Below are 15,164 nucleotides of genomic sequence, written 5' to 3' on the forward strand. Positions count from 1 at the left end.
TAGCCCTTCTGGTGAGGGTCTAGACAGACAAGGGTGCTGATGTAGCCCTTCTGGTGAGGGTCTAGACATACAAGGATGCTGATGTAGCCCTTCTGGTGAGGGTCTAGACAGACAAGGGTGCTGATGTAGCCCTTCTGGTGAGGGTCTGGACAGACAAGGGTGCTGATGTAGCCCTTCTGGTGAGAGTCTAGACAGACAAGGGTGCTGATGTAGCCCTTCTGGTGAGGGTCTAGGCAGACAAGGGTGCTGATGTAGCCCTTCTGGTGAGGGTCTAGACAGACAAGGGTGCTGATGTAGCCCTTCTGGTGAGGGTCTGCTCCCTTGTTGCAGACTGCCGACTTGTTACTGTGTTCTCCCCAGGGAAGGGGGAAGACTTCCTGTAGCATTTTTTTTTTAATTTATTTTTATATATACGATAAGTATGCTGTAGCTGTCTTCAGACCAGAAGAGGGCATCAGATCCTATTACAGATAGTGGTGCCACCATGTGGTTGCTGGGAATTGAACTCAGGACTTCTGGAAGAGCAGTCGGTGTTCTTAACAGCTGAGCCATCTCTCCAGACCCCTGTAGCATTTTTTTTAAAGGCCCTAATCGAATTTATGAAGCTCCTCCCTCAGAATCTGACCGTCTCTTGAAGCCCCACCCAGCCCATCATATGAGATGGACTAGCATTTCAGAGTTTGGATTTGGCCACCGAAGCCTGGCACACAGGCATTCCCAGTCTGCATGTCTCTGTTGATTGATTGATTGTGATTCCGCAGTCTCGTCCCTCACTGTGCATGGTGGTGAGGCTGTGACCAAGAGAAACTGTCATTCCCAGTTTGCATGTCTCTGTTGATTGTGACTCCGCAGTCCCATCCCTCACTGTGCATGGTGGTGAGGCTGTGACCAAGAGGACTTAGTCCCTCATACACATGATTTTCTGTATGAGTCTCACACCAATTTTGGAAGGGCTTTTCAAAGAAAAGAAATTACTCAAACCAGTATCCCTCCGCTTGCTGCATTGGAATATGATTTTATCAAAATCCTTGAAAAGAGTAGTGATGAGTTCTAGGGATGTCTTCTATATTTGCAAGAAATTAGAGAAAATTTGTGCTTTGTCTTTATAAGACACTTCAGCTTAGGACTGAGCAATTAGTGATGACTAATTTGTGCTTATAGACCTGACCCTAAATGCTCTTGGACTTGTAAATTCATGCCCAGTCCCTGCCTTCTGTGTAGTATCCATAGAACCTGTGGGATATGTAAGAATTCTAATATCTGAACTATGTAGACTTTGCATCTGTCCGTGGCCTGCAGACTTCATCTCACACAGAGGGTAGGTGTCTTAACGATTGAAGCTCATCGGTGCCAGCACTGACCGTGGGGGAGTCATCGGTTAATCTTTTTATTGTTTTATGTTTTATATCTATAAATTTCAAAAAAAAAAAAAAACAGAAGACAGATCAGCTACTAATGTAGTTGCTTTATGGCATCATGGCAGAATTACGAAAAAAAATGGTTTTCATATTTCTTCCTTTTAAAACTATTTACCTATAATGACAAGAATCCCAGATTTCAAGGTAGGAGACCTTTATAGAATTTGTGTCAGCAAGATTCCAGGAAGACGTCACACTAGAGAGAGATAAAAGAGAAGAAATTACAGGTTCTTAGAAATGCATCCACTGAGAGCAGAGTCCCTAATCCTCAGCTCTTGGGTTATCTGAGCTTGGCTTGGTTGTATTGCAAGTCCTGTTGTCTGTCGAGGCGTGAGGATAAGCCCTCCCCAGAGGCTGCCTGGGTCTGATGGATATTACAACTCACCCCAACTGATTTCCAAAATACTAGGAAAATGCATCTTTAAATGTCTTTCACTCGTGCTTGGTTGAGTAAGCCTTGTTTTATTACGAAAAGGTTCTGTTTCTAGATTCTGTAAACACTCTTTGTAGCCCGGTTGCTCCTCCTTACATAGACTCATTATTGTTGAAATCATGAGAAAGGTACACAGATGTGTCCTTACAGAGGTTACTGGCCCGGGAGAAATTGTTTATGAATACTAAATGCTCTCCTTTAGTCTGACTCCTCGGTAACCTCATGCGTGAATCTTAACGTTTTTAGACCGTGTTCCCCCTGCACCGCCCCTTCCGCCTCTTCCTCGCATGATAACGCTAGCTTTCCCTTTGTTCTTCCGGCCCCTGGAAGGTACTACCTCTGCTTGCAACTGCGAGATGATATTGTGTCCGGACGGCTCCCCTGTTCCTTCGTGACTCTTGCCTTGCTGGGCTCCTACACGGTGCAGTCAGAGCTCGGGGACTATGATCCCGATGAATGTGGGAATGACTACATTAGTGAGTTCCGCTTTGCGCCAAACCACACGAAAGAACTGGAGGATAAAGTGATCGAGCTGCACAAGAGCCACAGGTTGGTACCGAGAGCCGGTGTATGTCCTTTGCGGGCTTCGTGGTGAGAGCATCAGGATTCCAGCCCCGTTCTGATTCCAGGGTCTAAAGGAGGGGCAGAGCCTATGTGTGCTCAAAAGGGTGGCCTAGGTAAACTCCCTTTCAGAATATCCGAGCATTCATTTGTGAACGTTCCTAAAAAGCTGTATGTCTCAAGATTATTTTTCCATGTTTATGCTAAGCATCTATTACCCACAATGCTTGGGAGCAGATTTCAGATGTTTTCAGACTATAGGATAGTCACATAACATGGTAATACATCTTTGGGATAAGATGAGAGTCTAAATAGGAAATTCCACATATGTTTAATAAACACCTGACATGGGTAACCTCCAGGCGACCTTTCTACAGCATTCTTAGAATGCCTCAACCATCAGAACAATACTTTAAAAGATTCGGATTTTTAGAACATTTCAGCTCTGGAGTTTTGAATTAGGGATGCTCAAACTTGAACGTGCTGGTTTCCCAATGGAGGCTTTCTTACAAGATGGAGGGAGCTAAGTGGGAGATCTTTCAGCCCTCCCAGGTACAGGGAAGCGGCAGGCAGACGGGCATGCGGGAGCAGGCCAGTTGCTTTTCGTTTTCAATTCGAATTGACTGGAAGAGACGTATGTAACACTTACTTCTTCCTGACCAGAGGAATGACGCCAGCTGAAGCAGAGATGCATTTCCTGGAAAATGCCAAAAAGTTGTCCATGTACGGGGTGGACTTACACCATGCCAAGGTAGGCGTTTTCAAACTCTCGTCTGCTTGGTTCTGTTACCGCCGCAAGCTGGAATCTGCACCTCATTTCACGGAAATGAATATCTCTGTGCTTCAAACCTGTGTGCGTTTGAACCCTATTCCGTGTTAAAAACAGGTGGTGTTCATCTTTGTAGGGAGATTGGCATGCTTTGTGGCTCAGACCTGCATGGCTGCCGTAGCTACGCCTCCTGGAAGCCAGGCATAGCTGAAGTCTCTGTTCCCTGTTGATTCCACACTCTTATCACCTAGGATCCCAAGCTCGCACACGTGTCTCTCTCTCTCTCTCTCTCTCTCTCTCTCTCTCTCTCTCTCTCTCTCTCTCTCTCTGGATCTGTGACCTCGGTGTCCCATTACCTTGTCTCCGCCCTATCTTTAAACACACCCTCCTTATCTATACAGTCCTGCTCCTGTCTGTCTATCTGTCTGTCTGACATTGGCTGGTTGTCCAGAGCTACACGTTCATCTGTTATGTGTTGTGTACTGTTCTTGCCCCCTGTTTTAAAATCCCACCAAGCACTCAGGGAGTTTGTGTTAAATTTAAAGAATCCTGCCTCTGACCTATATAGCCAGTGCTTTGAAATGGGACTTCTTTAAAAGCACAGCAGCTGAAGAGCAGCCATTCAGGGTAAGGACTGCCTGCCTGACTAGTAATGGATGTAGTGTCTGAGGGGCATCTGGGAAGGAAGAACTTGGAATTCAATCACAGAAGGGTTTTGATTGTTAAAGGACGTAGAGCGGTTCTGACCCTGAGTGATGGTTCATCCAGAATTATCCTTCTTACCATCGTCAGGCTGAGTACATGACTACAAGTCCTGCTATTTAGACAGCTGTGAGCAAACATACTGTGAAAATACAGGAAGCACTTTTAAAAGCTCCTGTCGCCAAAATATGTGAACTTGGTGGGACTCCACAGATGGAATCTCTTTTAACCTTTTCAAAGGGTCGGTCCTTAACACTCATAGGTACTTCTGTCCGCTGAGGCTCACAGGATAAAATTGGTCTTGTATAGGACATCTGGTAGAGGTTCCCAGTGTCAGCCTGGAATTCAAAAGAACGAGTGATTGCAGCTTCTAAGGAAATTAAGGCTCTCACAGTCCATTCTGAAGCCTAGGGATAAGGAGGTCCCAGGTGGCCAAGTCCAAGCAAGCATCTTCCCACCATGATAAAGAGAATGAGGTCTCTGCTCTGTAAGTCCTGTTCATAATAAACTTTCCTCTGTCCTTCTAGGGAGCATCTCTCTCTGATGACATTCACATGTCTACTGGGCTGGCAGTGTAGACAGACCTGGGGTGTGTCAGCCTATCCTGGGGAGCTCTTGGGTTGACCTTTGGGGAACAAATCAAGTCTACCATGAGATTAGACAGGAAAATGGTAGGCATCTGGATTTGATGGGTGATGTCTGTGTGGTTTGATTGGTTATGTCTTTGGATCACATAGATGAACATTCCTGAGGACAAGCGCTTCTTAGGCACATGTACTAGTGTTAGCATGTCCGGGGCTTCTGCCAGGCAAATGCTAGCATGTTATATTCCAAGCTCCTTGCAATTCACGCGTGTGTGTGTGTGTGGGTGTGTGTGGGTGTGTGTGTTTGTATGTGTGTGTGTGTTTGTATGTGTGTGTTTGTATGTGTGTGTGTGTTTGTATGTGTGTGTGTGATGTCAGCAGTAGGCTCCTTTTTTATTTGTTTTTGATGTTTTGATTTGTTTTGTCTTTTCTGTTATGCCAGGTATCCATTTGGGGAGTGATTTCAGAGTAAAACTAAGGACATCCAGAAACACTTTATTTTAAATCTTCATATTTTCTCCAGTTGGCTAAAGGGTTAACAAAATGAATGTGGAAAGATAATCTGAGTGAATGCAGAGCGATTTTTGCATTACATCCCTCACCATGATCCATTTACTACCTAGAAATAAAGATTAGTGCATCGTTTAGGGAAGTGCAGCCCCGGATGGATCATTGCTGCCAGGAAATCAAACCACTTAACATAGCGGTAGCCACTGAACTTAAATAGTTGGCCACTTTTTATTTAATAATGTGATTTGAAATTATGCCAATTAAAAAGAATGAGTTATGGAAGCAGAATGCAGCCTGTTACAGGATTTTATCTGAATATTAAATATAACAAACGATTCGGTTGTAGTCTTCATTTTCTTGTGAAGCCATGCTCCATCATTTCAAGAAGGAAATTGAACGAATTAAATTAGTGCTAATTTCCGGTCATCAATGAGATGCTTCTCTTATGTGGATGGCTTGAGTGCCTTTGAGCTTAAGATTCATTTAAACATTCTGGATTGCCCTCTTAGACCACATAAGAAATACCTGTATTTGAGAATAGTCTTGTATTTGAGAAACCTATCCTAAATAATTTGTTTTCTCTTAGGAAATCTGTATGTGCTTGTTTATCACTTAATATCCATCTTACTATGTTTTGTCAAATTTATTTGATATAAGATTATAAAGTGTGTGTATGTGTGTGTGTGTGTGTGTGTGTGTATTTGTGTGTGTGTGTATGTGTGTGTGTGTGTGTGTGTGTGTGTGTGCGCGCGCGCATGTGTGTGTTCCTATCAGGTGCCCTGTGGATGAAATACTGAAGCACAATAATTGTTCAATAGTGTCAGGAAGATTAAGACTGTAAGACCACCAGAGCCACATAGCAAGATCTCAGACAATTACGTCTGAGTCTGTTGTTCAGTGGTAAAGCAAAGCTCCAGGTTAACTCCTCAATGCTGCCAGAAAACATAAAGAAATGAATGGAAATGAATTAAAGCGATAGCAGTACTTATTGCCTTCAGCAGGACAGGTGGACACACTCCAGGTCTGTCTACAGCACCAGTGCAGTAGACAGGTGAATGATAGCATTCCCCAGGTCTGTCTATAGGGCCAGCGCAGTAGGCATGTGAATGCTGTCACAGAGAGATGCCCCCGAAAAGGATGGTGAAAACTTTATTGTCAGAGAGATTAGCTCAATCTGTAGCCTCGGGCAGAATTTGGATTCAGAAATAACGCCTGCTCTTGTGCAGTTAATGAGCTCCAGACTTCAGAGTTTTGTTTTCCATTCACTTTTGCTTTTAACAAACATGTAACTTGATACACGCTGGGCGGACCCTGTGTTGGTTGGCGCAGAGGCAAGACAGTGTGGTTCTAGATGACTAAGTCTCCAGGAGAAGGGAGAGCATGGGAGACTTGGTCTCAGAACTGCTGGCTGACAGGTGTGCTGGCGATGAAGGTGACTTAGGGAAACAGAGTCACACACAGTAAATCTACAGGAAGGGGGAGGTTTGATTAAGTTCTCTATGAAAGACACTGTTCCTTCTGTTTAGTGACACTGATAAGAATATAGATAGTAATGAAAATGGTTTTAAATATCCTTTTTCTCTTTTGGCAAGGGCATAAAACTGTTTATATCCAAAGAAAGTGACCCTAACAGCTATGATTGAACCAGTCTCTCTTCCTGTTGGCCTGGCTACTTATGCTCCTAGGCAGTCCCTGAGGAGTGGCCATAGGAACAGACTGGCTGGTTCACAAGGATCAATACCTGTGACTTTGGGGGCACCAGATTACAGGTTCTTAAGTTGCCCTTTCATATTAAAGCCCCCTACTAGTCGTGGTTTTCGCTCCTTTTATTTTGATGTGAAACCCAGACTTAAAGTCGTTTCACTTTATGGAATAAGCTGGTGCCTAATGCAGTAGTATGTTTCTAAGGAAAAATGTTTGATTTTAAACTATCCTATGTTTTCAAAATTTAGTATGTCCAAGCTAAAGGTTTTTCCCTGAGGAAACATCCATCCTTCTCTTTCGCTTGTGGCGGGGGTCTTAGGAAGTAATCCACGCCATATAGGAGGATGAGGCGCCCATGTCTGGCTCTTCCTTTTTTCCCTCTTCACCTCTCTGGTGCTGTACAGTGACTCCAAGCGGGCAGGCCCATGCCGCTACCAGGAGAGAACTCCATCTCACTTCCTGGGTGGGCCAGGCCTGCTTGTGAAGCTTCCTGTCCTCTGCTTCCAGAGCTGTGGGACACCTTACATACATTGTGGTGTTGTCCTGTCTTATCCTTCAGAAACCATCAGAGTCCATTTTACAGATTTCCGTGGATAAAACAATCAACAGGGACAGACATCACAATGATACCTTGAAAACCAGGAAGGTGGGCGACTCCACGCCTCAGAATTTCATAGTGAAGACTGTGTGTGTGTGTGTGTGTGTCTATTTGTGTATTTGTGTGTATGTGCATGCTTGTGCATGTGTGTGTGTGTGTGTGTGTGTGTGTGTGTGTGTGTGTACATTTTGTATGCAGTATTAGTGCTATAAGTCTCATATACTCTGGTGAATTGATTTAACTTTCCAGCCGTCCACAATGAAAAATACCGTCATTAAAATGCTATTATGTGGTAGTGGTGCTTTAAAAACTGCGGCTGTATTTTTTGTATTTAAATTAGTCAATTACATCTTCTGTCCTGGAGTCCTAAATAATCTCATACCTACAGAAAATGGAAATGAGTTAGAACCTGTTCCATTATTTCTTCCAGGATTCGGAAGGAGTAGAGATTATGTTAGGAGTTTGTGCCAGCGGTCTGTTGATATATCGTGACCGACTTCGAATAAACAGATTTGCTTGGCCGAAGGTCTTAAAAATTTCTTATAAACGGAACAACTTTTACATTAAAATCCGGCCAGGAGAGGTAAGTGCATCTGTATCTGCATAGCCTCTTGGAAGGAAGATCCCAAGTGCAGGCAGAAATATAAACCATGCCTTGGCGAATTCCAAGCACTGTAGGACATTGGGGATCATGTCAGAATGCCTCTGAGAGCTTATAGGCTTCTCCAACAAATAGTAACAACATGTTCTCTTCTTGGTTAGGCTATTCTAGTTTTCTTTTTTTTTTTTAAACCAACTGCGTACATTAACTGAAAGGACGTTTAAAATTATATTTTAACGTAGAATCGAGATGTGTCAAACTTTGGTGACTCTCTCTCCTCCCGTGCGTCTTGCTGTTGTGCTCTCCTGTAAATCTGGGTGCTCCCTCACGTCCATAGCTTCAGGATAACAAGCTCTGAGGTCTAAGGAGTGGAGTTCTGAATGCAACCTACTTATCTGTGTTATCCGTTAGAGAAACGGATAAAAGAATAAGAGTGGTTACTATTTAAGCCACAGCCCACACAGTGAACTTGCGTCTTCCTTGGTGATCCATGCATAGTAAGCTATAAAGGCTTGCTGTTTTCCCCCTTAGGAGAAAATTAACAAATACTTATAAGTTCTCATAGGTACGATTTAGTCTGGTAAAGACTCTCAAGCCTCAAAGATCCCTGCCCATTCGTATCTCTGAACATTCCCTGGCATAATACAGGGGTCTTCCCTCTCTAGCTTTCGTCTCTCCTCTGAAGTTTCTTGGTGGAAAATTGTTCTTCCAAATGAAGAAAGAAGTAAGGTTGGAGAGAGGGCTCTGCAGTTAAGTGCAGAGGACCCAGATTCTATCACTAGCACCTACACGGTGGCTCACAAACACCTGCAACTCCATTTCCAGAGGATAAGATGCCCTCTGCCAGACATGCAGATGGTGTAATGCAGACATGCAGACACGTGTGTGTGGGGGGGTGTGAATTTCAAATAGTGATTATCTAATAATCAGTAAGCATTCCACATGATTATACCTGAAGTTGTGATGTTTTAAAGATCATGTGATCAACACTTACATTCATTTGAGTTCAGTGCTGACTTGAGTAAGCAGCTGTGTCCTCTCAGGCAGGGCTGAGCATGAGCACGATACGCAGACACACGCACCTGCTCTTTTGCTTAAGGCATTTTCTGTTTATCTTCTATTGAGCAGAGAAACAGTGAGCACTGAGAAGCTATAGCACCATATTACACACAAGATGATGTCCTGTAGATGTGGAGCGAGCGCGTGGGGGGAGGTCAGAAGGGAGAGTTGGTGACATGAGCTAATGGACAGCCGTGAGCCATGGGAGGTTTAAATAAGGACATAACGCCCAGGAGGAATACATTGCTCTCACAAATTTCATAACGAAATCCCAGCTACCCAATGAGACTATGATGAGACCCAGTCAGCCCAGAGGCCGTGAGGAAAGAATGGGTGGAATGGGTTTGTAAGAGGTTTCTAGGCAGAACTGGTAAGCTTTGGAGCAGGATGGGGGCAGGGAGGAAGGGGAGAAGCTTCCAGAAGAGTCTGAAGTTTGTCCCCATGAGTGGCATTGGCAGGGATTATCTTAACCATGAAGAAAAGTTGGCGAAATTTTTCACAACGTGATACTGAAATAATTCTTACACGGATCCACTACCAGCTCTGTGGATTCTCGTTAAAGTTATTAACACTTTGGGTTTTGATGTTGAGTTTTAAGAATCAAAAAGGAGAAATAAAGACAAGAGACATCATGAAACAAAACTCTTTTTTAAAAATATCAAAATGGCTCAGTCACTTTATAGCCTTGATGGGGTGGAGGCAGTCTTTAGGGTTAGTTCTTGCCCGGCAGACAGTAACAAGTCACCAGCTGTTTACAACTTACTGAAGGCCTTAGGCATGACATAAATTGAAAAAAAAAAAGAAAAGTTCAAAAGGAGGCATTAATAAAAACGGTGTGTGTCTTTTTTAAAAATTATTATTTTATTTATATTAATACACTGTAACTGTCTTCAAACACACCAGAAGAGGGCATTGGATCCCATTACAAATGGTTGTGAGCCACCATGTGGTTGCTGGAAATTGAACTCAGGACCTCTGGAATAGCAGTCAGTGTTCTTAACCACTAAGCAATCTCTCCAGCTTCAGTGTGTGTCTTAGTTAGGGTTTTACAGCTGTGAGCAGACACCATGACCAAGGCAACTCTTATAAGGACAACATTTAATTGGGGCTGGCTTACAGGTTCAGAGGTTCAGTCCATTATCAAGGCAGGAACATGGCAGCATCCAGGTAGGCATGGTGCAGGAGGAGCTGAGAGTTCTACATCTTCATCTGAAGGCTTCTAGCAGAAGACTGACTCCCAGGCAGCTTACAGCTTACAGTAGGGTATTAAAATCTATACCCGTGCTGGCGAGATGACTCAGTGGGTAAGAGTACCAACTGCTCTTCTGAAGGTCCTGAGTTCAAATCCCAGCAACCACATGGTGGCTCACAACCACCTGTAATGAGATCTGATGCCCTCTTCTGCTGTGTCTGAAGACAGCTACAGTGTACTTACGTATAATAATAAATAAATCTTTGGGCCAGAGCGAGCAGGGACTGAGCAAGCGGGGCCAACCAGAGCAAGCAGAGGTCCTAAATTCAGTTCCCAACAACCACATGAAGGCTCACAACCATCTGTACAGCTACAGTGTACTCATATACATAAAATAAATAAATCTTTAAAAAAAAAAAAAAAACCAACCTATACCCACAGTGACACACCTAGTCCAACAAGACCACATCTCCTAATAGTGCCACCCCTGGTCCAAGCATATTCAGAACACCACAGTGTGCCTCACTATTCAAGAGAGGGCACATAGAGAAGCAACATACAGAGGAGCAGACAGCCAGAGACATTAAAGGACTGTAAAGTAATTCACTAGCAGTAATGTGGGCTATACAGAGGTTGTGCAGATTGGGGAATCATGTAAGAGTTCAGGGAAGACAGATGGCGGCTCCCCTTTCCTAAGGTATGAAAGACGAGAGTGAATAAGGCTTTGGGGTGTGTCAGAAGCAGATGCAAAGAAAAGTGTACCCTTTATACTAGTATTTGAGTTAATTACCAGCGGCCCACAAGCTCTTCAGAAAAACCAAAGCTGGAAGCCTCTCTGTTCCACCAATGAGCCACTAGAACTGGAGAGAAGAGGGGGGAGGGGCATCCAAAGGCTGGAAGGGGGAGCTGAGTTAGAAAGAAGATGGCTACCAGATCCAGCTGCACGTGGATAGGAGGAAGCACTCCAGTGTTCTGTAGCTCAGTCGGCAAATAGAGTTGACATGGAATCTTACATTTCCAAACGCCTAGTAGGGACGATTTGGAATATTCCCAGCATGGAATCATGAGCCTGTTTCAGGAGGCGAGTATCCCAGACAATCCTTAATCTGATTGACATGCCCACAGTGTACTCCTGAAATATGTACAATGATTATAAGATCATAAACATCTTGAAATTTTTTTTTTTAGAAGAAAAGAGAAATTCCCCCTAGTCTTGCATGGAGAGTGAGCCGACTCTCGCCATCCCCTGGCTTGGGTGTTCTGCTCTTTGATGTCAGATGCAGCGCTAAAGCATAGTGTTCAGTCAACAGCCACAGTACTCACTAGGACCTCCAGACAACAGCAGTTTTTCCAACCCCCACTCTACAGGAACAACTGAATCAAATACGAAACTGGGAAGGCAACCTCTGATGTGTTTCGCAATTACCCCAGTTACCTGAGCAGACAAGAAGAGGTCAGCAGTAATCATATCTCCCATGCCAGGTGTATTTGATTCCCTCACCTTGGTGCTTTGCCACATAAATAACTTTTGCTGTTAATATCAACACTCTGGTTGCTCTGTGCTCTAAGGTCGCTGCCCTCTGCTGGGCTGATGCACCACGCCACCTGCAGACACCGAAAGCAGGCGGTGGTGCATCTGTAATAATATCCAAACATGATCCAGAAGAGCAGATATGTATCTTGAAAGCTTAAATGACTGAGAGAAAATCCTGTGAAGATTCTCAACAAGATGGGGAATAGGGAAATGTGCTCTGCCCGTCTGTGATGTTGACTATAGAGATGTGTTAGCAGTCAGTACTGTAACCCATAGCAGAGCACACAGGAGACCTCAGCAATATCATAAACAGCAAGGCGTCAGCTCTGGAGAAAGGATATATAGTTGCATCAGGTAGTAGAAGGTGTAATTTCTATGTCTGCAGTGGATGACTTCAACATTTGTGTTAATTTAGTTCAAGCCCTCGTGCCGTTGAAAACAGCTCCAGGTGAGATCAGAATGAACTGGTCTCTGGAGGGAATCTATGCATCTCCCTGAGTTAAGTTCAGATTTTGTAAGACACATGATTGTATAGGCACCACATGCCTAACACAGTTATCTACACTTCAAGCATTTTTAAGGTGGAAGATAGCAAATACAAGCAGGTGGATTCCTTAGCGAGAATTCTGTACATAACCGCCGACTCAGTAACAGAAAGAATTAGGATGGATTCTAAGTCTGTAATGTTAGTTGCAGAGTTTTCATTTATAATACCAACAATCATTTTAACCTTTCCTGGGTTTTGTTTGTTTTAATTTTTAGTTTGAACAATTTGAAAGCACTATTGGGTTCAAGTTGCCGAACCACAGGGCTGCCAAGCGCCTCTGGAAAGTGTGTGTGGAGCATCATACATTTTTCAGGTAGGAAGCAAATATTCAGGTTTCTTCCTAACAAAATTTTGAACTGTTGGAGCCACTTTTACTAGGGGAAAAAAGTTGTAGAGGAAAATGTCATAGATGCTTTCTGCTCCTGTAATCAGAATCATTTGTTCCTTCCTTTTTAAAAATATACATGCATGAGTGCCTCTGTCTTTCTCTCTCTCTCTCTCTCTCTCTCTCTCTCCCCTCTCTCTGTCTGTGTGTGTGTGTGTGTGTGTGTGTGTGTAGGTGCATGCATATCACTTTACACATGGAGGCCAGAGGACAACCTTGGCTATCCCTCCCCACTTCCCACGTGTGTAAGATGAGATCCATTGTTCACTGCTACTATGCATTGTTCACATGGCTAGCTGAGCTCTCCTGGCTCAACTCCTGTCTCCCTGTAGATATGCTGATATTACAGGGTCTACCTTGCCTAGGTTTAAGTGGGCTCTGGGGCTCCAAATTCAGGTTCTCATTTATGAGGCAAGTGAATCACATATTGAGAAACTTTGTAATCCAAGCTGCCCTGAGGATCCCAATTCTCCTCCCTTGGCCTTCAGGGACCATGGGCCTGTGCTCCTGTCCCCAGCTCACAGTGAGAGCTGGTGTCAAATTCTAAGGAACATCTGACAAATGTGAAGGATTTCCCTTGTTTTATCTTCACTTACCTGCTCTTGCCCTTCCTTTATACTGTTTCTTCATCATTATGTTTCATAATTGCAGTTATCCTGTCTGTTCCTCTGTGTGTGTGTGTGTATGTGTATGTATGTGTATATGAGTGTATGTATTATGTATGCATGTATGTATGTGCATGTCTGTGTGTATATGTGTATATGTATTATGTATATGTATGTGCATGTCTATGTGTATATGTGTGTATGTATTATGTATGTGTATATGTGTGTGTGTGCATGTATGTATGTGTGTATGTCTCTGTGTATGTGTATATGTATATATGTGTATATGTGTGTATGTATGTATATATGTATGTCTGTATATGTGTATATGTATGTGTGTATGTGTGTATGTGTATATGTGTGTATGTATGTATATATGTATGTCTGTATATGTGTGTATGTATGTGTGTATGTGTATATGTGTATATTGACCTCAAACTTCTTACCCTTCTGCTGTTACCTTCTTAAATTGCATATAAGAGTTATAGGCATGTACCACCACACCTGACTTACTATATCTTTTATATTTTTATAAAAAAAAAATTATAGTTCTAGGGATAGAACCCAGGGCCTTGGCATACTAGGCAAACGTTCTACCACCAAGCTATATCCCCAGAACATCGCTCCCTATTCTGCTCGGCTCCCATTTTCTTTAACTTCTGTATAACATCCCCAGTTAATATGTGCTGTGTGTGTTGATGATGTTTCCTATCAACTGAGATTCACTTAACTACAACTTGTGAGTTAAACTTTTAGCACAGAAAGCACAGTGCTAGTCTTCAAACACCATCTGAAGGTGAGTTCACATCTCTAGTGTTTTCTTGAATACCTTTAGACTATTGCTACCAGAAGCTCCTCCAAAGAAATTCCTGACCTTGGGCTCCAAGTTCCGCTACAGTGGCAGAACCCAGGCGCAAACGAGAAGAGCCAGTGCGTTGATAGACCGCCCGGCCCCTTACTTTGAACGTTCATCCAGCAAGCGATACACCATGTCTCGAAGCTTGGACGGAGGTAGGCACGGCTAACTGGTCTCTGACTCCTGGTAGCTCCGCAGCAAGGTGTATGAAACTTGAGTTTTGGCTAAACAGACATCTCCTACACTCTGCAAAATGTCATGATGTGAATCTGAATTGCTGAATGGCAGGTTTTTGAACATTCTAATCTCCAAAATATATCTTTGTCAGTCTGTTTTTTTGGTGAGCTCATGTAGGAGTACCTCAGTTAAGAACCGGGGGAGGAAGTCTTCCTGTCGAGGTGGGGCTTACGCTCCCGAAATCAGTTCTCTTCTAGGTAGATAGATCTTCACGGATGGACAGGAGGAAAACTATTAGTTAAATACATCTCTGTTTCTAAAAAATTAGGAAGATTAAGAACCATAATAACTGGGAGAAAGCATTGCTGTAGCAGATGACCCTGTCTGCTGTCTAGTCAGGCAAGTCCAGCCGACGATGACCCCTCAGGTTTCCTAAAGGAAGAGCTTCATCGTGAGTTTACAGAAGGGAGTAGTTTTGTCTACAGCATTTGATGCTATCCCTCGTGACAGAGGGCTCTGCTTCCTGCCTCAGAGCATGCTAGTAATAGTGATGCCTAGGACCTGGGTGTGGGTGGGTCTAACTCAGCACCTGGCCTTGGCCTGGATGGCTCTTGGAAGGCTCATCCTGAGTGGATAAAGAACTAGACACTTCTGAAAGGTATACACAATGTTAATCAGTAAACCTAAATAAAAAGGGGAAAGGTAAATTGCTTAGGGGCACTCTTTCCTCATCTGTTGCTGTTCCCTGTTGGGCCTTAGCACCCCTCATTCCACTTACTTTATCCCAAGGTAGCAGTGGGTGAGGGACTCCCTAGACCCTTGGTTAAGAAGCAGCCTTGCGCCGAGCAGTGGTGGCACCCGCCTTTAATTCCAGCACTTGGGAGGCAGAGGCAGGTGGATTTTTGAGTTCGAGGCCAGCCTGGTCTACA

At 43.7% G+C, this 15,164-nt stretch overlaps 1 protein-coding gene across 30 annotated transcripts in view; it reads left to right on the forward strand.

Annotated features, from left to right (window-relative positions):
* Positions 1-15,164, forward strand: part of Epb41l3 (erythrocyte membrane protein band 4.1 like 3) — a 222,464-nt gene that overhangs the window by 174,758 nt on the left and 32,542 nt on the right. For all 30 annotated transcript variants that reach the window (XM_031368660.1, XM_031368657.1, XM_031368683.1 and 27 more), the window contains 5 exons: positions 2,182-2,400; positions 3,076-3,163; positions 7,710-7,862; positions 12,428-12,525; positions 14,038-14,213. In XM_031368660.1, coding sequence (XP_031224520.1) covers positions 2,182-2,400; positions 3,076-3,163; positions 7,710-7,862; positions 12,428-12,525; positions 14,038-14,213 — 734 coding nt within the window. The remainder of the gene's footprint in view (positions 1-2,181; positions 2,401-3,075; positions 3,164-7,709; positions 7,863-12,427; positions 12,526-14,037; positions 14,214-15,164) is intronic.

This window comes from Mastomys coucha, unplaced genomic scaffold, assembly GCF_008632895.1.
Source record: "Mastomys coucha isolate ucsf_1 unplaced genomic scaffold, UCSF_Mcou_1 pScaffold14, whole genome shotgun sequence".
In the NCBI taxonomy this organism is placed as follows: Eukaryota; Metazoa; Chordata; class Mammalia; order Rodentia; family Muridae; genus Mastomys; species Mastomys coucha.